The sequence below is a fragment of the Phacochoerus africanus genome, chromosome 1 (assembly GCF_016906955.1).
Source record: "Phacochoerus africanus isolate WHEZ1 chromosome 1, ROS_Pafr_v1, whole genome shotgun sequence".
Taxonomy (NCBI): domain Eukaryota; kingdom Metazoa; phylum Chordata; class Mammalia; order Artiodactyla; family Suidae; genus Phacochoerus; species Phacochoerus africanus.
This window is the reverse complement of record NC_062544.1, coordinates 32051280-32072877: the sequence shown is the minus strand read 5'-3', so window position 1 is coordinate 32072877 and position 21598 is coordinate 32051280. Positions and strand designations below refer to the sequence as shown.

At 44.0% G+C, this 21598-nt stretch overlaps 1 protein-coding gene across 3 annotated transcripts in view; it reads left to right on the top strand.

The window, feature by feature from the left end:
• Positions 1–5175: 5175 nt before the first annotated feature.
• Positions 5176–21598, top strand: part of MCCC2 (methylcrotonyl-CoA carboxylase subunit 2) — a 76220-nt gene continuing 59797 nt past the window's right edge. For all 3 annotated transcript variants that reach the window (XR_007136717.1, XM_047794238.1, XM_047794148.1), the window contains exons 1-3: positions 5176–5462; positions 12880–12946; positions 21283–21367. Coding sequence is in view for 2 of the 3 variants with exons in the window: in XM_047794238.1 (XP_047650194.1) it covers positions 5334–5462; positions 12880–12946; positions 21283–21367 (281 nt within the window). In the remaining variant the exon portion in view is untranslated. The remainder of the gene's footprint in view (positions 5463–12879; positions 12947–21282; positions 21368–21598) is intronic.

Below are 21598 nucleotides of genomic sequence, written 5' to 3'. Positions count from 1 at the left end.
TAACCTGCTGAGCTACCAGGGAACTCCTGATATTATGTATTTCTGATATGTATTTCTAAATATGATTATTTTGTTATCTCTTAATTATGAATGTTAGACATTGCCAGTTGACTTTTTGTTATGGTATATAAGAATTTTAGGAGTTCCCGTAGTGGCGCAGTGGTTAACGAATCCGACTAGGAACCATGAGGTTGCGGGTTCGGTCCCTGCCCTTGCTCAGTGGGTTAACAATCCAGCGTTGCTGTGAGCTGTGGTGTAGGTTGCAGACGCGGCTCGGATAACATGTTGCTGTGGCTCTGGCGTAGGCCAGTGGCTGCAGCTCCGATTTGACCCCCTAGCCTGGGAACCTCCATATGCCGCGGGAGTGGCCCAAGAAATAGCAAAAAGACAAAAAAAAAAAAAAAGAATTTTAGCTCTCTTCACTCCACATTCCTTTCCTGCTTTTCCCCAATATGTTAATTTTGGGGTTAATCCATTGTATTAATTGTAATTATTCACTGCTGTAACACCTAATGAACTGAGACGACAGTTCCTTTCTGGTACAACCTTTTGTTTTTCTTAGAGTTAAGAGTTTTTTCACTTTTTCATTTGCTTCAGATTTTTTCTTGAACCTGTGACTTCACTTTCCATACCCTCTGCCAGTCTGTTCATGCTTCTTTATAAATGCTTCTGTTTATACTTTCCTACATGGGTAACCTATCATATAAACTGTTTCCTTTTTTTTTTTTTTTCCTGGAGAACTTTATGGAGTTCTTCCTGTTTTAATCAGGACTGAGCCTTGGAGTTCCCATTGTGGCGCAGTGGAAACGAATCTGACTGGGAACCATGAGGTTGTGGGTTTAATTCCTGGCCTCCCTCAGTGGCTTAAGGATCTGGCGTTGCCCTGAGCTGTGGTATAGGTCACAGACTCGGCTCAGGTCTGGTGCTCCTGTGATGTAGGCCAGCAGCTACAGCGCTGAATCAACTCCTAGCCTGGGAACCTCTATATGCCGCGAGTGCGGCCCTAAAAAGCAAAAAACAAAACAAAAAAAAAAACAAAAAAATTTTTGGACTGAGCCTTCGCAGGTATCCATGTGCAGTATAGCTGTTATGCTGAGACTTCTCTGTGAATTCCCTACCTCTCTCTTCTGGTTTGGGTTCTCTATGGAGCCTATGTCACCTTTCTTCTGCTTTTTTCTTTTTTTTTTTAGGGCCGCATCTGGGGCACATGGAGGTTCCCAGGCTAGCAGTCCAGTTGGAGCTGTAGCTGCTGGCCTACGCCAGAGCCATAGCAATTGGGGATCCCAGTCACGTCTGCAACCTACATCACAGCTCATGTCAACACCAGATCCTTAACCCACTGAGCAAGGTCAGAGATCGAACCTGCACCCTCATGGATGCTGGTTAGTTTTGTTACCGCCGAGCCATTATGGGACATCTTCATCTTTGTTTTTCTTTTATGGCCATGCCCGCAGCCTGTGGAAGTTCTCAGGCTAGGGAATGAACCAATGCCACAGTAGTAGCACAAGCTGCAACAGTGGCAACACCAGATCCTTAACCTACAAAACCACCAGGGAACTCCCTAAAACCCAATTTTTTAAAAAAAAATTATTTGGAGTTCCTGTCGTGGCGCAGTGGTTAACGAATCCAACTAGGAACCATAAGGTTGCGGGTTCGGTCCCTGGCCTTGCTCAGTGGGTTAAGGATCCGGCGTTGCCGTGAGCTGTGGTGTAGGTTGCAGACGCAGCTCGGATCCCTCGTTGCTGTGGCTCTGGAGTAGGCCGGCGGCTACAGCTCCGATTCAACCCGTAGCCTGGGAACCTCCATATGCCGCGGGAGCGGCCCAAGAAATAGCAACAACAACAACAACAACAACAACAAAAGACAAAAAAAAATTATTCCATTGATGTATAATTGATTTACAATGTTGTGTTAATTTCTTCTGTACAGCAAAGTGATTCACACACACTCATATATACACACACATATGCTTTTTTGTATTCTTTTCCATTATGGTTTATTATAGGATATTGTATATAGTTCTCTGTGCTATACAGTAGGACCTTGTTTTTTATCCGGCCTATATATACTGGTTTGCATTGGCTAATCCCAAATTCCCAATCCATCCCTCCCCCTTGGCAACCACAAGTCTGTTCTCTATGTCTGTGAGTCTGTTTCTGTACTGTAGATAGGTTCATTTGTGCCATATTTTAGATTACACAGATAAGTGATATTCATATGGTATTTGTCTTTCTCTTTCTGACTTACTTCACTTAGTATGAGAATCTCCAGTTCTATCCATGTTCCTGTGAATGGCATTATTTCATTATTTTTTATGACTGAGTAGTATTCCGTTATATATGTTTACACACACACACACACACACACACACACACACACACACGCACACACACAATCTTATCCATTCATCTGTCAATGTTTATCCCAGGAGATTGGATATAGTGCTAAACATTAGGATCTTGATGTCTTTTTTTTTTTTTTAGCTGCACCTGCGCATGTGGAAGTTTCTGGGCCAGGGATTGAACCCACACCACAGCAATGATCCAAGCCACTGCAGTGAAGATGTCAGAGGCTTAACTTACTGCACCACAAAAGAACTCCTGGGTTATCTAATCTAAATGTTTGCATTTCAATGGACATTTATTTATTTAGTTATTTTTGTCTTTTTAGGGCTGCACCCTTGGCATATGGAAGTTCCCATGCTAGGGTTGAATCAGAGCTGTATCTGCTGGCCTACATCACAGCTACAGCAATACCAGACCCTAGCCACGTCTGTGACCTACATTACAGCTCATGGCAACACAGAATCCTTAACCCACTGAGCAAGGCCAGGGATTAAACCTGAGTCCTCATGGATACTATTCTTCCTATTTTTGCCTACTGCCTTCATATATTTCCTAGTTTTGTTTTATGGCGACACACGAAGCATATGGAAGTTCTTGGGCCAGGAACTGATTCAGAGGCGTAGGTGTGGAAATTCTGGATGCTTTAACTCACTGTACCAGGCTGGGGATCAAACCTGTGCCTCTGAAATGACCCAAGCCACCATAGTCAGATTTTTTAACCCACTATGGCATAGTGGGAACTCCCATATATCTTCTAGTTGAATTGAAGGTAGGATATGAATTATTTTTTGTTAGTTCTATGCTTTGGCATCTTTTTTTTGGGGGGGGCACACATGCAGCTAATGGAGGTTTCCAGGCTAGGGGTCAAATCAGACCTACAACTGCTGGCCTACGCCACAGCCACAGCAACATCAGATCCAAGCCATGTCTGGGACTTAAACCTCAGCTCATGGCAACACCAGATGTATACTAAGGATAAAAAGCAAAAAACAAAAACAAACGAAAAAAACACTGAACAAAACTAGAAGGAAACTAACCTTAACATCATAAGAGCCACATGGGGAAAACCCACAGCAAATATCATACTTAATGGTGAAAAATTGAAATCTTTTCCTCTAAGATCAGTAACAAGCTAAGGATGTCCACTTTAACCATTTTAATTTGATATAGTACTAGAAATTCTAGCTGGAGCAATTAGGTAAGAATGAGAAATAAAAGGCATTTATTTATTTATTTATTTTTAAAATTTTTGTTGTTGTTGTTATTGTTGTTGTTGTTGTTGCTATTTCTTGGGCCGCTCCCACGGCATATGGAGGTTCCCAGGCTAGGGGTTGAATCGGAGCTGTAGCCACCGGCCTACGCCAGAGCCACAGCAATGCGGGATCCTAGCCGCGTCTGCAACCTACACCGCAGCTCACGGCAACGCCGGATCGTTAACCCACTGAGCAAGGGCAGGGACTGAACCCGCAACCTCATGGTTCCTAGTCGGATTCGTTAACCACTGCGCCACGACAGGAACTCCCGAAATAATTTTTGATAAAAAAATTTTTTTTGACAAGGGAGCCAAAGACTATTCAATGGGGAAAGGACTGTCTTTTCATGTTGTTGGGAAAACTTGGTACCCATATACTAAGGAATTTAGCCAGGCCTTTATCTAACATCATGTATAAAACTAATTGAAAATGTCTCAGACTTAAGTGGACTAAATAAGATTTTTTCTCATTGTCCAGTGGATAAGAAGCCCAGATTTGTTATAGGCAAAGTTTTAGAAATGTTATAATCCTATATAAAACATATATAAAATATGTACATCCGAGTTGTAATTTATCACTCTTAGAGTTTTTATTTTTATTTACTTGTTCATGATCTCTGTGCTTTATAAAGGAGGGCACTGTGCCTGTTCTCCACTGTATCCCCAGCTCCCGAAGAGCACCTGACAGAAGACACCTAAGAAATACTTGTTGGAGTTCCCGTCATGGCTCAGTGGTTAACGAATCCAACTAGGAACCATGAGGTTGAGGGTTCGATCCCTGGCCTTGATCAGTGGGTTAAGGATCCGGCGTTGCCCTGAGCTGTGATGTAGGTTGCAGACTTGGCTTGGATCCTGCGTTGCTGTAGCTCTGGAGTAGGCTGGGCGGCTACAGCTCCGATTAGATCCCTGGCCTGGGAACCTCCATATGCCGCGGGTGTGGCCCTAGAAAAGGCAAAAAGACAAAAAAAAAAAAAAAAGGAGTTCTCGTCATGGCGCAGTAGTTAACGAATCCGACTAGGCACCATGAGGTTGCGGGTTCGATCCCTGCCCTTGATCAGTGGGTTAAGGATCCGGCGTTGCTGTGAGCTGTGGTGTAGGTTGCAGATGTGGCTCGAATCCCGCGTTGCTGTGGCTCTGGCGTAGGCTGGCAGCTACAGTTCCGATTAGACCCCTAGCCTGGGAACCTCCATATGCTGAGGGAGCGGCCCAAGAAATAGCAAAAAGACAAAAAAAAAGAAAAAAAAGAAATACTTGTTGAATGGATGAATAAAGAGTTTAATTTCTTAGGGCAGCTTGTTCAGTGTCCAGCTCTCATATAAGATAAGCTTTTTCAAGTCCCGCAATGTCCTTTCTGTCTGCAGGAGAAGAAGAAAATGGCACATAGCAAAAGAGCTGAGACCGACTGAAAGGAAACCTCGCCGAACTCTCAACTCTCAGCTCAGCGTCTTAGGAAGCGTGTCTCCACAGGCTCGCGATACGACAGGCCTCGGTGGGCTGCACCCCTGTTCCTTATTGGCTGAGTTGGGGGCGTGGGGCTCAGGCCGACCAATCATGGACGGCGTGCGTCAGCACGTGCGGAGGTCGACTTGAGAATCTGGGAGGTTTCAGGCGGGTTAGGACTGTCTGGAGCGGAGTGGAGCTGTCGCCTCGAGACGGGGAGTTGAAGGGGGAAGCTTGGGTTCCGAATTGGCGCAGGCGGTTCTCACGCGTTCCTTCCTGCCTTTGTGCCCGCTGCCATGTGGGCTGCCCTGAGGTTGGCCCTGAGGCCGTGCGCCCGCGCTCCTGGCTCCACGCTGCGCGCCTATCATGGGGCTTCCGTGGTCGCACTGGGCACTCAGCCGGACTCTAGCTCTGCCATCTACCAGGTAAGGCTGTGTGAGCGGCCTGGAGGACCTAGCCTGAGTCAGTGATTCGTTTTCCACTTGTCTTCCAGGGCCGGACCGACGGGACGAGGCACTGGCTGGACTGGGAAGCGGGTGGAGGATGGGCTCACTTTAACAGCGGCTGCTTTGTTCTCTGGATCCCATCAGGATTCTGGGACGCGCCAGGGATTCCTGAAGTTTGCAAGAGAAAACAATTCCAAATCAGATACATTTCAGTTCACTTTTAGCAGTGGTACTGTATTTTGTATCTTTACCATCAGTTGTTCTCAAAACCTGGTTTAGCAATTGTCACCTGGAAATTTGTTCATAGTACAGCTGCCTTAATCCTCACCCTGGACCTTTTTGGTCTCTGGGGTGGAGTCCTAGTGTTTGCATAGTTAATGAAGTTGGAGGGAGGGGGAGGGCCTTGGTGCCTGCCAGGTTTGGGAACCACTGGCCTAGCACAGCTCCCCCTGGCTTGTGCTTCCCAGACTTTAAATAGTTGGTTATGTTAGTAGAATAGAATGGTCTATGTTAAGACCATTTATGTGTCTTAAATGGTCTTTCTTGGACTTGGGAGGCATCACAAGGTTATAGAGACAACTCCTGGTTTGTGAAATATCAGAGCTGGAAATTTTCAGTCTCTCTCATGGTTTCTAAGCCTACGCAGATAACATTAAATTGTGCAGGAGTTCCTGTCGTGGCTCAGTGGTTAACGGATCCGACTAGGAACCAGAGGTTGCAGGTTTGATCGATCCCTGGCTTCGCTCAGTGGGTTAAGGATCTGGGCGTTGCTCCGATTAGACCCCTAGCCTGGGAACCTTCATATGCCATGGGTGTGGCTCTAGAAAAGACAAACAAACAAAAAAACAAACATTAAATTGTGCAAATAACTTTCAGTTAAGACATTTAAAATAATTCCTGCCTTTAGGAAAACAGTAAGGTTGAAAGAAAAGCAGCAGGCTGAGGCAGAAACAGTATCCAATGAGAGGCTTCCAAAAGTCTTGTAATTTCCTGGGATCAGGAGAGAACATTTAATTCAGAAACATTGGGTGGTTACTGTGGTCTAGGCACTATTTTAGGTGTATAGTATAGATGTATAGGAATGGAATCCTAATTTTGTGGGGGAGATAGACAAAAAAGCAGTGCATCATGGTAAGTGATGTCTAAAGCTTAATAAGGTGTTTGTATGGAAAGCTGCAGATAGGAAGGCATATGTGAGTTGGCTCTCAAGCTGGGTAATAAGTGACCAGGTTCAGGATGGGGAAGTTCTCTGGTGGCCTAGCGGTTAAGGATCCGGCGTTGTCACTGCTGTGGTGGGATTTTGATCCCTGCCCTTCGGGACTTCTGTATGCGGTGGGCGTGGCCAAAAGTAAAATAAAAATAAGGATGGAGGATGGGAGGCAAACTACAAACTATACAAATTAAAGGAGTCGGAGTCATGAGAACATAGGTACCACCCTATGCAGGTGGTTAGGGGGAATGTGGTCTTGGCAGTCATGGCCAAGTATGGAATTCATGGTGTAGATGGGATTGCGGATGTCCCCAGGTGAAGGAGGGAAGACACGTGCAGAAGCCACATTGAGGCTTCATTTTGCAGTTTGTCTGCTTAGGTATTTAAGTAGAGGAGTGGCATGATCCTGCTGACCTGATGGAATAATTAGTGTGGTGGCAGTGTGGAGGATGGGTTTCCCACCATTTTGAATGTAGCTTCTTGGCTGGGCGTTTTTTTGGTTGGGGTAGGCCTCTGTTTTCCAGAGCTCCTATAAAGGTTATATATTAGCCAGTTTGGAGTTGTTTTGTGATGTCTCTATGGGGAGAATGGAGAATGAAGGCCTAGAGCTTCCTGTCTGCCATCTGTGTAGTTTTTATTTTTTTAATTTTTAAAATTTTTTTGCTTCATAGGGTTGCACCCGAGACATATGGAAGTTCTCAGGTTTGGGGTCGAATGAGAGTGGGTCAAATCAGAGCTGTTGCTGCCAGCCTACACCACAGCTATAGCCACAGCCACGCCAGATCTAAGCCACGTCTGTGACCTACACCACAGTGGATCCTTAACCTACTGAGCGAGGCCAGGGATTGAATTGGCGTCCTCATGGTTACTAGTTGGGTTCATTACCGCTGAGCCACGACGGGAACTCCTGGTCTGTCATCTTTCTGACATCTGGCTGGGCTGATATATTTGATGGTAGCTGCTAGCTAGGGGTTAGGGAGGGTAAGCCTGAGATGTTACTTTCTTTCTCTATGTAATATTTTTTTTTTGGCCTCTTAGGACCCCACCTGCCGACATAAGGAGGTTCCCACGTTAGGGGTTGAATCAGAGCTGCAGCTGCCAGCCTTCACCACAGCCACAGCAACTCAGGATCCAAGCCTTGCCTGTGACCTACACCACAGCTCACAGCAACATTGGATCCTTAACCCACAGAGCAAGGCCAGGGATCGAACCCACAACCTCATGGTTCCTAGTCAGATTCATTTCCCCTGCGCCACAATGGGAACTCCTGTAACATGTTTTATGTTCTGATTCAGTTTGTACACTAGTAATCAGAATAGGGAAGTAGCTGTGGTATAGAGGAAAATGCACTGGTTTAATATTTCATGTATGTTTTAAAACCGACAACATATTTCCATGGGGGAAAAACATGGAGGGAGATGAGCTAAAATGTTAACAGTGGCCCTATCAGTTGGCAGAAGAGACATTGTAGCATGTTGGTTTAAGAGCAAGGTTCTAGAGCTAGTGAGCTTTGGTTTAGATCCTACTTCTACTGCTTGTTAGCTGAATGACTCTTGAACTAGTAACTTAGCTTTTGTGTGCCTCAGTTACCTCATCTGTGTACTAGCATTAATAATTGTATGTTACAGTTGTCAAGACAATTAGTGACAACTGAGAACAGTGCCTGGAATACTATAAGAAATAGTAACTCAAGGAATGTTAACTCTTGCCACTTTTCCACCTCTTCTCAAGGTCATTTCATGATCTGTTTTTAACCGGCTTTTGCTTCAGTAATTTAAAAAAAATTTTTAAAAGTTATTTATTTATTTATTTATTTATTTTGCTGCACGTGTGGCTTGTAGAAGTTCCTGGGCCAGGGATTGAACCAGTGCCACAGTAGTGACCCAAGCTGCTGCAGTGACAACGCTAGATCCTTAACCTTCTGGGCCTGGGTTTTCCGAAGCACACATGGTAGGAAAAGTGAGAGCAGGCAGTGCATATTACTATTATTTATTATATATGAACATATTAGTGAGCTACTAAGAAAATGGGGCAGAGAGAAAATGTGGCCAGTGCCCCTATGTGCCATCTCCCATCCAAGGCATAGCTTTGTCTTCTGTTCCCCTTTTATAGGTTGTTTGCTTCAAAGTTTATTGCTTGTAGCTGGAGGTTCCAGGATATAAGGGTGCACCTAGGTGAAATCTTTTTTTTCTTTTCTTTTTGGCTTCACCTGTGGCATATGGAAGTCCCTAGGCTGGGGTCAAATTGGAGCTGCAGCTGCCAGCCTATACAACAGCCACAGCAATGTGGGATCTGAGCCTTGTTTGTGACCTACAGTGCAACTCATGGCAATGCCAGATCCTTAATCCACTGAATGAAGCCAGGGATTGAACCCGCATCCTCATGGATACTAGTTGGATTCATTTCCACCGCACCACAGTGGGAACTTCCTAGGTGAAATCTTTTAACACACCTGGAAACTGGACAACTTCTGAAAACTGGAGCATGAGCATGGGAGCAAGGCCAGGGCCATGACAAGGATCATCAGCATTTTCCTTTGGTTGAGAACTAGGCTGGGCATGGCCCTAGCATTGGGTTCACCATGGGTCCAGTGATGTGCTGTGTTCTCTCACCCCTTCTTTCCTTGAGAGACTCGAAAGACTTGTTTTCTTCAATTCCCCCTAAATTACCAACTCTGGGACTTAGAGCTTCCTTGACTTTCTTTTTTTTTTTTGTCTTTTTGCCATTTTTTGGGCCGCTCCCCGCAGCACATGGAGGTTCCCAGGTGGAGCCGTAGCCACTGGCCTATGCTAGAGCCACAGCAACTTGGGATCCGAGCCACGTCTGTAACCTACACCACAGCTCATGGCAATGCCGGATCCCCAACCCACTGAGCGAGGCCAGGGGTTGAACCCACAACCTCATGGTTCTTAGTTAGATTCGTTGACAACTGAGCCATGACGCGAACTCCAGAGCTTCCTTGACTTTCTTTGTGTCTTATGTGTTTCTGTATATTAAAGGAAGTGATTTAAAAAAAAAAAAAAGGAGTTACCTTGTGGCTCAGTGGGTTAAGGATCCAGTGTTGTTATTGTAGTAGCTCAGGTCACTGCTGTGGCACAGGTTCACATGTTCAATCCCTGGCCCAGGGAATTTCCATATGCTGCGGGCATGGCCAAAAAAAAAAAAAGACGTCAATTCTCTCCATGCTATTTATTATATCTGCAGCTGACACTGTTAGCTACTTAATCCATATCCATCCTTCCTATCTCCCTTGATGATGGAATCCCAATTTTATTCAAGGTGGCAACATTCCCAGCTGTAAAAGTGTAAAAGTAGCATCCCATCCTTCTTTTCCCAACAGGCGTAGCTATGTGACTAAATTCTAACTAATGAAATACAAGCAGAAGATCCAAGCACACAAAAATTAATATTTGTTCTTTTGCACACTGAGGTCTTGAGACCTCAACATTACTGGAGTGACAGTTTCCTTTATTTTTTAACTGGGAGACTTGCTTGGCTAGGGTAAGGATCCTCTGTATAACTGACTTTAGCTTTGATTGACACCCTTCTAAATTGGGCAGTGTCATTGGCTGCAGTTACTGTACCTCTGGGTTTGGAAACCTTTACTAGAGGGTTACTTGTTTTTTCTTTGTGCATAAATTACTTATCATTAGCCCTGAACTTTGATACCCGTGGTTTGCAAAGTTGGCAGGAGCCCAGGAGGTAGAATATAGATGGAGGGAGGTCAGATAAATGATGAGCTGGGGTGAAAAATAAAAACTAAAGGCACCCCAGAATCCTACCAGCCTTTAGCTCTACAAGAAGAGCTTTGTCAAAGGACACTGCAAGGATGCATTTAGCATTGTGGGAAAAATCTGCTGGACACACAGGACATTTCACTATAAAAAAGATGGGAGAACTTATGTTTTAGAAAGGACTTGGGAGTTCACATTGTGATGCAGCAGAAATAAATCTGACTAGTATCTATGATACAGCTCAAACCCTGCATTGCTGTGGCTGGGGTGTTGGCCAGCAGCTGCAGCTCCCATTTGACCTGGGAACCTCCATATGCTGCAGGTGCAGCCCTGAAGATAAAAAGACTTAAACATATCAGCCAGTTGTGGGTATGTAGACCTTCCATAGGATTCTCTTCAAACCAGCCAATCGTTTTCTTTTTAGGGCCACACCTGCAGTGTATGGACGTTCCTGGGCCAGGGGTTAACCTGGATCTGCAGCTGCAGGCCTACACCACAGTCACAGCAACATCAGATCTGAGTCGTATCTGTGACCTACACTGCAGCTTGCAGCAACGCTGGATTCTTAACACTGAGTGAGGCCAGGGATTGAACCAGCGTCCTCATGGATACCAGTCGGGTTCTTAACCTGCTGAGCCGCAACAGGAGCTCCATGTGTGGGTTCCTTTCTGGGCTTAGAAGGGCAGTAGTCACAGGGCCAGCAGGCATTGTCCAGGGGTAGGGACCTCCCTATTACAGGACAAAGGTTCTTTCTCTAACACTGTGCTGCATCTCTCTTTTTTATTTTCTGGATTTTGCAAGGCAAAAGAATGTAGCAGAAACCACACGCTCAGGAGCTCTTAGGGCTATAGAGGATAGGAAATCATGTAGCTGTATTATAAAGACTATAAATTCGTCTGATTTTGAACAGCTGGAAAAGCTGCTGGCCATTGTGTCACATAAAAGGAATCACATCACCAGAAATGTTAGTCACATTATGAGGAGCAACATGTATTAGTGAGATAAACCCTGAATTTTCTTTTCTTTTCTTTCTTTCTTTTTTTTTTTTTGTCTTTTTGCTATTTCTTGGGCCGCTCCTGCGGCATATGGAGGTTCCCAGGCTAGGGGTCCAATCGGAGCTGCAGCTACCGGCCCACACCAGAGCCACAGCAATGCAGGATCCAAGCCGCATCTGCAACCTACACCACAGCTCACGGCAACGCCGGATCATCAACCCACTGAGCAAGGGCAGGGACCGAACCTGCAACCTCATGGTTCCTAGTCGGATTCGTTAACCACTGCGCCACGACGGAAACTCCAAACTCTGAATTTTCGAAATAATTAGCTACTTAAGGATTGTTCTTAAGCGATATGCTGACCCAACAAAATCTACAATACAGAAGGGCGAAAATTAGTCCCTCTAACCTTTTTCCACTTAGGACTGTTTATATTTTCGTGCATGTTACTTGAGAACATTTGTAAACATAGACAGAATTTTGTTCCTTTGTATTTATTTATTTACTGTCTTTTTAGAGCCGCACCCTTGGCATATGGAAGTTCCCAGGCTAGGGGTCTAATTGGAGCTGCAGCCGCCAGCCTACACCACAGCCACAGCAACGCCAGATCCGAGCATGTCTTCGACCCACACCACAGCTCATGGCAACACCAGATCCTTAACTCACTGCACAAGGCCAGGGATTGAACCCACGTCCTCATACATCCTGGTCAAGTTTGTTAACTGCTGAGCCACAGTGGGAACTCCAGAATTTTGTTCCTTTTTAAGCATAAAGTAGGATCCATTTTCCCTTGGGCTTTGTTTTTTTTTTTTTTCTTTTTTGTCGTTGTTGTTTTGGCTGTGCCTGTAGCATTTGGAAGTTCTCCTGCCAGGGATTAAACCCATGCCACTGCAGTGACAATGCTGTATCCTTAACCTGCTATGCCCCAAAGGAACTTCTGGCCTTTGTTTTCAAGTGTAATTTGCCAGTAAGTCTAAAGGCAAGTATTTCTTCATAGTTGGAATTTCCTTAGGATAGTGATGAATGGGCCAAAGTAGGATGGCATTCTAGCCCCCAAAGGGCTTCTGTTCCTTAGCAAGGGAAAACAAATAGAGGTCGATTAAGTTCAGTAGATGTGTAAGGGAGAAAATTGTTAAAATGAGTGGAAGTAGCCAGAAACGGTGTTGGAGATGAGCTGGAACATGAATTAGGCTTTAAAATAGGGGTGACATTTGGATAGATGGACCAGAGAGGGGTGTTGGTGCAGAATAGCTTGAGCAAAAATTGACGGGCAGGAATGAATCTTTTTTATACGATGGAGTTGACCCAGCACAGAGGCCACGTGGGTGGCAAGTGGCCCAGTATGAAGGCCATGGAAGTTTGGCATGTAATGATGTTCTCCTTAACCCCTATTTTGGCAAAAGAGGGTAGTTGCTTTCCAATAAAACTCTCCCTCTCTTCCTTTGCTTCTGTTTTAGGAAAACTACAAACAGATGAAAGCACTAGTTGATCAACTCTATGAGCGAGCACAGAAAATAAGACTAGGTAAGCACTCATTTGTTCTTCAGTTTATGCTTTTAATTCAGATGTCCCTTTATTATTATTTGTTTTAGGAAGAACTAGTGACATCAGGATTTTGTTTCTTCATGACTGCATTTGCTGTTGGTGGGAACGTAAATTGGAGCAGCCACTGTGGAAAATAGTATGGAGGTTCCTTAAAAAACTAAAAATAGGAGTTCCTGCTGTGGCACAGTGGGTTAGGAATCTGACTGCAGTGGCTCAGGTCACTGCAGAGATGCAGATTTGATTCTCAGCCCAGCACATTGGGTTAAAGGATCTGGCATTGCCCCTGTGGCATAGGTTGCAGCTGCAGCTTGGATTCAGTCCCTGGCCCAGGAACTTCTATATGCTGCAGGTGTGACCATAAAAGAAACAAAACAAAACAAACAAACAAGAAAACTAAAAATAGAAATACAGTATGGTCCGGTAATCCTTCTCCCAGGAATATATCTGGAAAAGAGCAAAACACTAATTAAAAAAGATACATACTGGGAGTTCCTGTTGTGGCTCAGTAGGATACGAGCTTGACTAATTTGCATGAGGATGCATGTTTGATCTCCGGCCTCATTCAGTAGGTTAAGGATCCAGCATCGCTGCCATGAGCTGTGGTGTAGGTTGTAGACATGGCTCAGGTCTTGCATTGCTGTGGCTGTGGTGTAGATTGGCAGCTGCAGCCCAGATTGGATCCCTAGCCTGGGAACTTGCATATGCCGTGGATAAGGCCTTAAAAAGAAAAAAAGATACACACACTCCTGTGTTTGTCATAGCATTATTTATAGTAACCAGGACATGGAAATAACCCAAATGGTCATCAACAGACAGTTGGTTTAAGGAGGTATGGTAAATATGTATACAGTGGAGTATTACCCAGCTGTTAAAAAGAATGAAATATTGCCATTTGCACCAACATGGATGGACCTAGAGAACATCATACTAAGTGAAGTAAGTCATACAGAGAAAGACAAATATTCTATGATTATATGATAAGTACGTTTAGATTACTTAGATGTGTAATCTAAAAAATAATTCAAATGAATCTATATATGAAACAGACAACACAGACATAGGAAACACATTTACTATTACCAAAGGGGAAAGGGAGTGGAAGCGATAAATTAGGAGTATGGTATTTTAACAGATACAAACTACTGTATATAAAATTAATAAGCAACAGGGATTTACTGTATAACACAGGGAACCATGTTCAGTGTCTTGTGATAACCTGTATTGTAAAGCAATGTGAAAAAATATAGCTGATTCACTTTGCTTCATTCCTGAAACCAACACAGAATTGTAAATCAACTGTATTTCAATTTAAAAAGAGGACTGCATTTGTTGGCATGCAGAGACTTAATTCTTTCCTATTACTTGAACAGTTCTTCTGCTCATGTAACACTTCCACTGTTTGGGGACAAATAGAAATTCAAATTCATCTTCTTCTTTTTTTTTTTTTTTTAATGTCCACAGCCAAGGCACATAGAGATTCTCGGGCCAGGGATCGAATCCGAGCAGCAGTGGTGACCTGTACCACAGCTGTGCTGTCGCTGGATCCTTTTAACACACTGTATCAGGTTGGGGATCGAACCTCTGCAGGGGCAGAGACAATGCCGGACAACGCCACAGTGGAACTCCAAAATTTATCAGTTTTTTAAACTATTTCTTCTTAAGATTTTATTTCAGCCATAGCATCACACTGAAATTTTTGTTTCCCTTGAAACAACTAAAACATCTTCTGTTCATTAGTCATATTCATACTATAAGCTAAATATTTTAAACTGAGTCTTTAGGAGTTCCCGTTGTGGCTCAGTGGTTAACGAATCCGACTAGGAATGATGAGGTGGCTGGTTCGATCCCTGGCCTCGCTCAGTGGGTTAAGGATTCGGCATTGCCATGAGCTGTGGTGTAGGTTGCAGATGCTGTTTGGATCCTGAGTTTCTGTGGCTGTGGTGTAGGCCAGCAGCTACAGCTCCTATTAGACCCCTAGTCTGGGGACCTCCATGTGCCTCAGGAGCGACTGTAGGAAAGGCAAAAAGACCAAAAAAAAAAAAAAAAATTAAACTGCGTCTTTAGTTTTATTGAACTTTAGTGAAATTTAAATAGACACATGGTTAGTGGCTGTCATATTGAACAGCACAAAGCTAGAATGTACTCTTCTGCATGTGTACCCAGCACAAACATTTCTTTTCCATATCCTCAACCTTCAAGGAGCAGGTCTGAAGCTGTGTTCTTCATAGCATATACTAAATTTTGCATAATTAGGCTTTTTTTTTTTTTTTTTTAGGGCCACATTTGTGGCATATGGAGGTTCCCAGGCTAGGGGTCAAATTGGAGCTACAGCCACTGGCCTACATCACAGCCACACCATGCCAGATCCGAGCCATGTCTATGACCTACACCACAGCTCACAGCAACGCCAGATCCTAAACCCACTGAGCGAGGCCAGGGATTGAATCCTCATGGATCCTAGTCAGATTCATTGCTGCTGAGCCCAAGGGGAACTCCCAGCAAAATTTTTGATGGATTCCTATTTGGTTTAAATAAAAACCTTATATATTTTGTCCATTGAGTATGATTTAGGAGGTAAAATGTCCTGCTGGTAGGTTTTCCAGAAAGATGACGAGACTCATACTCCTGAAGCTGTCTTGGAATAAGGCGCTGTTTCCTGGAAAAGAACCAAAACTCTTGCTGAAGTGAAAGTATGTTTTGTTAGGGAGCAGAATTGATGAATTGATTGCTCCCTTAGGATACCGAGATGAGTAATTTGAAGCAGAGAAGCAGTAGCGTGCTCTAGCCCTGAGCAGGCCTTCTTGAGGGGGAAGCTGGCAAAGGACACCCTTGGCCTTCTTTGCAGTGTTGCCAGGCGTCAGTCCTGTTATGTCAAGAAATGGGTGTTAAACAAGTATATATAATTTTCAAGTAATATATAGGTACTGTATATTTCTATATATATTATAGAAATTTTGGAAAATATAAAGAAGAAAATGTCACCCATCAGTAATCCGCCAAACAATATTTTTTAATGGTCTGAACATACTTTTATTTCTGTATTTTTATCTTTTTTTTTTTTTTTTTTTAAGGGCCGCAGCTGGGGCATGTGTAGGTTCCTAGGCTAGGGGTCGAATTGGAGCTGTAGCCACCAGCCTACACCACAGCCACAGCAATGCAGGATCTGAGCTGTGTCTGTGACCTCCACCACAGCTCACGGTAACGCTGGATCCTAAACCTACTGAGTGAGGCCAGGGTTCGAACCTGCATCCTCATGGATACTTGTCAGATTGGTTTCCAGTAAGCCATGATGAGAATTCCTTATTTCTTTATTTCTAAAATTTATCTTATTGAAGTATAATTGATTTACATTGTTGTGTTAATTTCTGCTATACAGTGAAGTGATTCAATTATTCGTATATACTTTTTTTTCCATTATGGTTTACCACAGGATGTTGACTATAATTCCCTCTGCTATGCAGGTGGACCGTACTGGTGTTTTTTTTTTTTGGCTGCAGCGTGCAGCAGCTTGATCTGGGATCTCAGTTCCCAGACCAGAAATTGAACCTGGGCCACAGCAGTGAAAGCTCTGTGTCCTAACCAGTGGGCCACCAGGGAACTCCCAGCCTTGCTGTTTTGTTTTCTTTCTTTATTTTATTTTTTGACTGCTCTGAGGCATGTGGAGTTCCTGGGCCAGGGATCAGTTTCAAGCCGCAGTTGCAACCTGTGCTGCTGGTGTGGCAATGCTGGGCCCTTTGACTCACTGTGCTGGGCCAGAGATTGAACCTGTGTCCTGGCACTGCAGAGGTGTAGCTGATCCTGTTGGGCTGCTGTGGGAACTCTCTGACCTCTTATTTATTTATTTTTTTGTCCACATTTGTGGCATATGGAAGTTCCGGGGCCGGGGATTCAACTCATGCCTCTGCAGCTGCAGTGACCCAGGCTGCTGCATTCAGATCCATAACCCACTGCGCCATAGCAGGAAACTCCTAAACATCCATTTTTGATGCAGTTCTGGTGGATCTCATAATAATGTTAACAATAGAATGTGTCCTCATGTGTGTTTGATTGGTTGATTTTGTGCACTTCCCCTCTGGGTACATTATTCTTTGATTTTTGTGATGTGAGTGCTGAAAGGTTAGCTTAGCATTGGTTGTGTTAATCAGGAGTTGGCAGTATTATTCGCGTTGGTGGTATAGTGGTGAGCATAGCAGCCTTCCAAGAGTTGGGAATATTATTCATGCCACTGTAGAATTTAAACATCCCTCTGACTTTTTTTTAGTGACCGTCCTTGTTTTCTTCTTTTTTTTTATTACTCAATGAATTTATTACATCTGTAGTTGTACAATGATGATCATCACAATCCAATTTCACAGGATTTCCATCCCACAACCTCAGCGCATCCCCCCACCCCCCAAACTGTCTCCTCCGGAGACCAGAAGTTTTTCAATGTCTGTGAGTCAGCATCTGTTCTGCAAAGAAGTTCAGTCTGTCCTTTTTTCAGATTCCACATGTCAGTGAAAGCATTTGATGTTGCTGTCTCATTGTCTGACTGACTTCACTTAGCATGATAGTTTCTAGGTCCATCCATGTTGCTAAAAATGCCGGTATTTCATTCCTTTTAACGGCTGAGTAATATTCCATTGTGTATATGTACCACATCTTCTGGATCCACTCCTCTGTCAATGGTCATTTAGGTTGTTTCCGTGTCTTGGCTACTGTAAATAGTGCTGCAATGAACATCGGAGTACATGTGTCTTTGCGAGTCATGGTTTTCTCTGGATAGATGCCCAGGAGTGGGATTACTGGATCAAATGGTAGTTCTATTCTTAGTTTTCTGAGGAATCTCCATACTGTTTTCCACAGTGGTTGCACTCTTTTAAATTTATGAAACTTCCTAAGTAATATTGAGGCAAGAGGAAGGAGCAGTGTTTCAAGCTGCTTCAAAAGTTAACCCTTAAAGTTTTCGTTTAAGAGAACTTGTCGGGAGTTCCTGTTTTGGTGCTGTGGTTAACAAATCTGACTAAGACCCCTGAGGTTGCGGGTTCGGTCCCTGGCCTTGCTCAGTGGGTTAAGGATCTCGTGTTGCTGTGGCTGTGGTGTAGGCCAGCGGCTACAACTCCGATTGGACCCCTAGCCTGGGAACCTCCATATGCCGCGGGAGCGGCCCTAGAAAAGGCAAATAAAGACAAAAAAAAAAAAAGAGAGAGAGAACTTGTGATATGGGAGTTCCCGTTGTGGCTCAGTGGGTTACAAACCCAACTGGTATCCATGAGGACTCCCCTTTGATCCCTGGCCTCACTTAGTGAGTTAAGGATCTGGTGTTGACTTGAGCTGTGGTGTAGGTCACAGGCGCGGCTTGGATCCCAAGTTGCTGTGGCTGTGGTGTAGGCCAGCGGCTACAACTCCGATTGGACCCCTAGCCTGGGAACCTCCATATGCCTCAGTGTGGCCCTAAAAAAAAAAAAATAATAATTAAAAAATAATAAATAACTAAATAAAAAGAGAGAGAGAACACGTGATAAATAAAAAGGTCAGCAATAAGTAGTGGACTCTTGTCCTCTTTTTTGTCTTGTCTTTTCTTCCTGCCTCACTGCTCCCTTTGTTTCAGGTGTTTCTGGGCGCCGATGTTGCTCCCCGCTTTGGTTCCTGATAGAGCGTGTGGGATTGCTTGAGGAGTGGCCTAGTCCCTTCTGTGGTTAGAACAAGGATTCTCCCAGCAGTGTTTATTCATGGTAGCTAGAACTAAGTATTTTGATTAACACAAGTTAACTGAAGGGCTGTCAGTGTTGTGATAGATTCAGAAGTGTTTAGTTTTTCTAAAATTGGGTAATCACCTTACTGATATAGAAGCACACACATAATTTTGGTGCTTGAAGCAGGGTCTTTTAATGACCTTAACACAGGCTTGTGTAGTTTTTTTTGTTTTTTGTTTTGCTTTTGTCTTTTTATTTTTATTTATTTTTTGTCTTTTCAGGGCTGCACTAACGGCATGTGGAGGTTCCCAGGCTAGGGGTCTAATTGGAGCTGTTACTGCCGGCCCGTGCCACAGCCATAGCAGTGTCAGATCCAAGCTGTGTCTGTGACCTACACCACAGCTCACGGCAACACTGGATTCCTAACCCACTGATCGAGGCCAGGGATCGAACCAGCATTCTCATGGATACTAGTAGGATTCATTGCCTCTGCGCCACAACGGGAACTCCCAAAAATATTTTTACATGGAAGTTACACTCCATACCTGTAGTTCCAACAATGCAAATAGCATGATTGAAATGACCACAGTTTGTCATTGGTGCTGCTGAGGCAGACAGCTGTGTCATGACTGCCCCCTGGTGAGAAGATGCTATAAACTGTAAAATGCTTCCTGATTTCAGGGATGTTAAAATGTAAACAAACTGTGTTGTCACTGCAGTGATTCGGGTCACTGCTGTGGCTCAGGTTCTGTCTCTGGCCTGAAAACTTCCACATGCTGTGGGTGTGACCAAAAAAAAAAAAAAAAAAAATCCTCTTAGATACAGGAAAAAGTCCTGATTTGAAAATAAGGTCATGCTACTTGGTAGCTGGTTTGAAATTGTTATGAACTTATCTTTTCACCTAAAAAGAAATAGCTTTCTTTTTTGCTTTTTTAGGGCCCCACCTGTGGCCTGTAGAAGCTCCCAGGCTAGGGGTCGAATTAGAGCTATAGCTGCTGGCCTGTGCCACAGCCACAGCAGTATCAGATCTGAGCCGTATCTATGACCTACACCCACTGAGCGAGGCCAGGGATCGAACCTGGGTCCTCATGGGTACTAGTCGGGTTCATTACCACTGAGCCATGACAGGAACTCCCAGAAATAGCTTTCTTAAATAGCTGGATATTTCAGTAGATAAAGAGTATGTAAAGAGCAAATTCTTGGCAGCAGTGCAGGTAGACATATTAAGGTTTAGTTTGTCCCACTCCTGGGCATCTATCCAGAGAAAACCATGACTCGCAAAGACACATGTACTCCGATGTTCATTGCAGCACTATTTACAGTAGCCAAGACACGGAAACAACCTAAATGACCATTGACAGAGGAGTGGATCCAGAAGAGGTGGTACATATACACAATGGAATATTACTCAGCCATTAAAAGGAATGAAATACCGGCATTTTTAGCAACATAGATGGACCTAGAAATTATCATGCTAAAGTGAAGTCAGCCATACATTGAGACACCAACATCAAATGCTTTCACTGACATGTGGAATCTGAAAAAAGGACAGACTGAACTTCTTTGCAGAACAGATGCTGACTCACAGACATTGAAAAACTTCTGGTCTCCGGAGGAGACAGTTTGGGGGGTGGGGGGATGCACTGAGGTTGTGGGATGGAAATCCTGTGAAATTGGATTGTGATGATCACTATACAACTACAGATGTGATAAATTCATTGAATAATAAAACAACAACAACAACAACAACAAAAAGGTTTAGTTTGATCCTTTGTTCTGATGGGTCACCTTGGTTTGCTGAGCAGAGATTATAGATGTTACAGATATTCCCCAGATACCCAGCCTGGCAGCCGTTGGACTGGGCAAGATTTGGTGCCCCCCTCACCTCACACAGCCTCATCAGGTTACCTAAGCGGACTCTCCAGTTCTTCTAATTCTCTTCCGTCTGGAGCAACATCAGGAAATGCCAAAGACAGTCTCTGCGTCAGAATACTCCCAAAAGGTGTTCAACTCTCTCCTGTTTGGGGGGGCCTGAAAAGTTATGCATCACTCAGGGCATCTTTAGCTAAGTTTTGTTGTGCTTATCATGGAAGTCACTTCTAAAGTAATGCTTTTTACCAGGTCCAAATGAAGTTAGGAATTTCCAGATTTCACATGGCCTATAGTACAGTGCTGGATATTTATAGTAGAAATTTAATGAATGGGAATCCCCCTGTGGCACAGCAGGCTAAGGATCCGGCATTGTCACTGTTGCAGCTCGGGTCCCTGCTGAGTTGTATCCCTGGCCCAGGAACTTACACATGCCTCGGGTATGGCCCAAAAATCAAAAGAAATTTAATGTGGTGAAGATGAGACAGTATTTTCAATGCATAGGATACAGAGAAAATACTATAGAATTTCCTTAAGTAATTACTACTGCGTGTAGAAAATGTGTGATACACTGTGGGCTCAGGGATAGGGTGATTTTTTTTTTTAAATGCCAGTTTTGCATGGTCTGAAAAAGTAGCTGTTTTTCACAGGACATGGTAAACTTTATTAAAAGTACTCTATTTTGGACTGTTATGTGTTTTTTCTGGTGTCAAATTAAATGGAGACCTTATATTGTATCTGTCTCATCTAACCATGTTTTTTTTATCACAGGAGGTGATGAGAAAGCCCGTGCACGTCACGTTTCAAGAGGAAAACTGTTAGCCAGAGAAAGAGTGGACGGTCTTATCGACCCAGGGTTGGTACCTGCCCAAACGCTGGCTCAGGGGGTTCTTTATGTCATGGTACTTTCTTAGGTAGTTTGGTAAATAGATGATTTTATTTTTATTTTTTGCTTTCTAGGGCCGCACCCGCACATATGGAAGTTCCCAGGCTAGGGATCGAATTAGAGCTGCAGCTGCCGGCCTATGCCACAGCCACAGAAACCCCAGATCTGAGCCGTGTCTGCGACCTACACTGCAGCTCACAG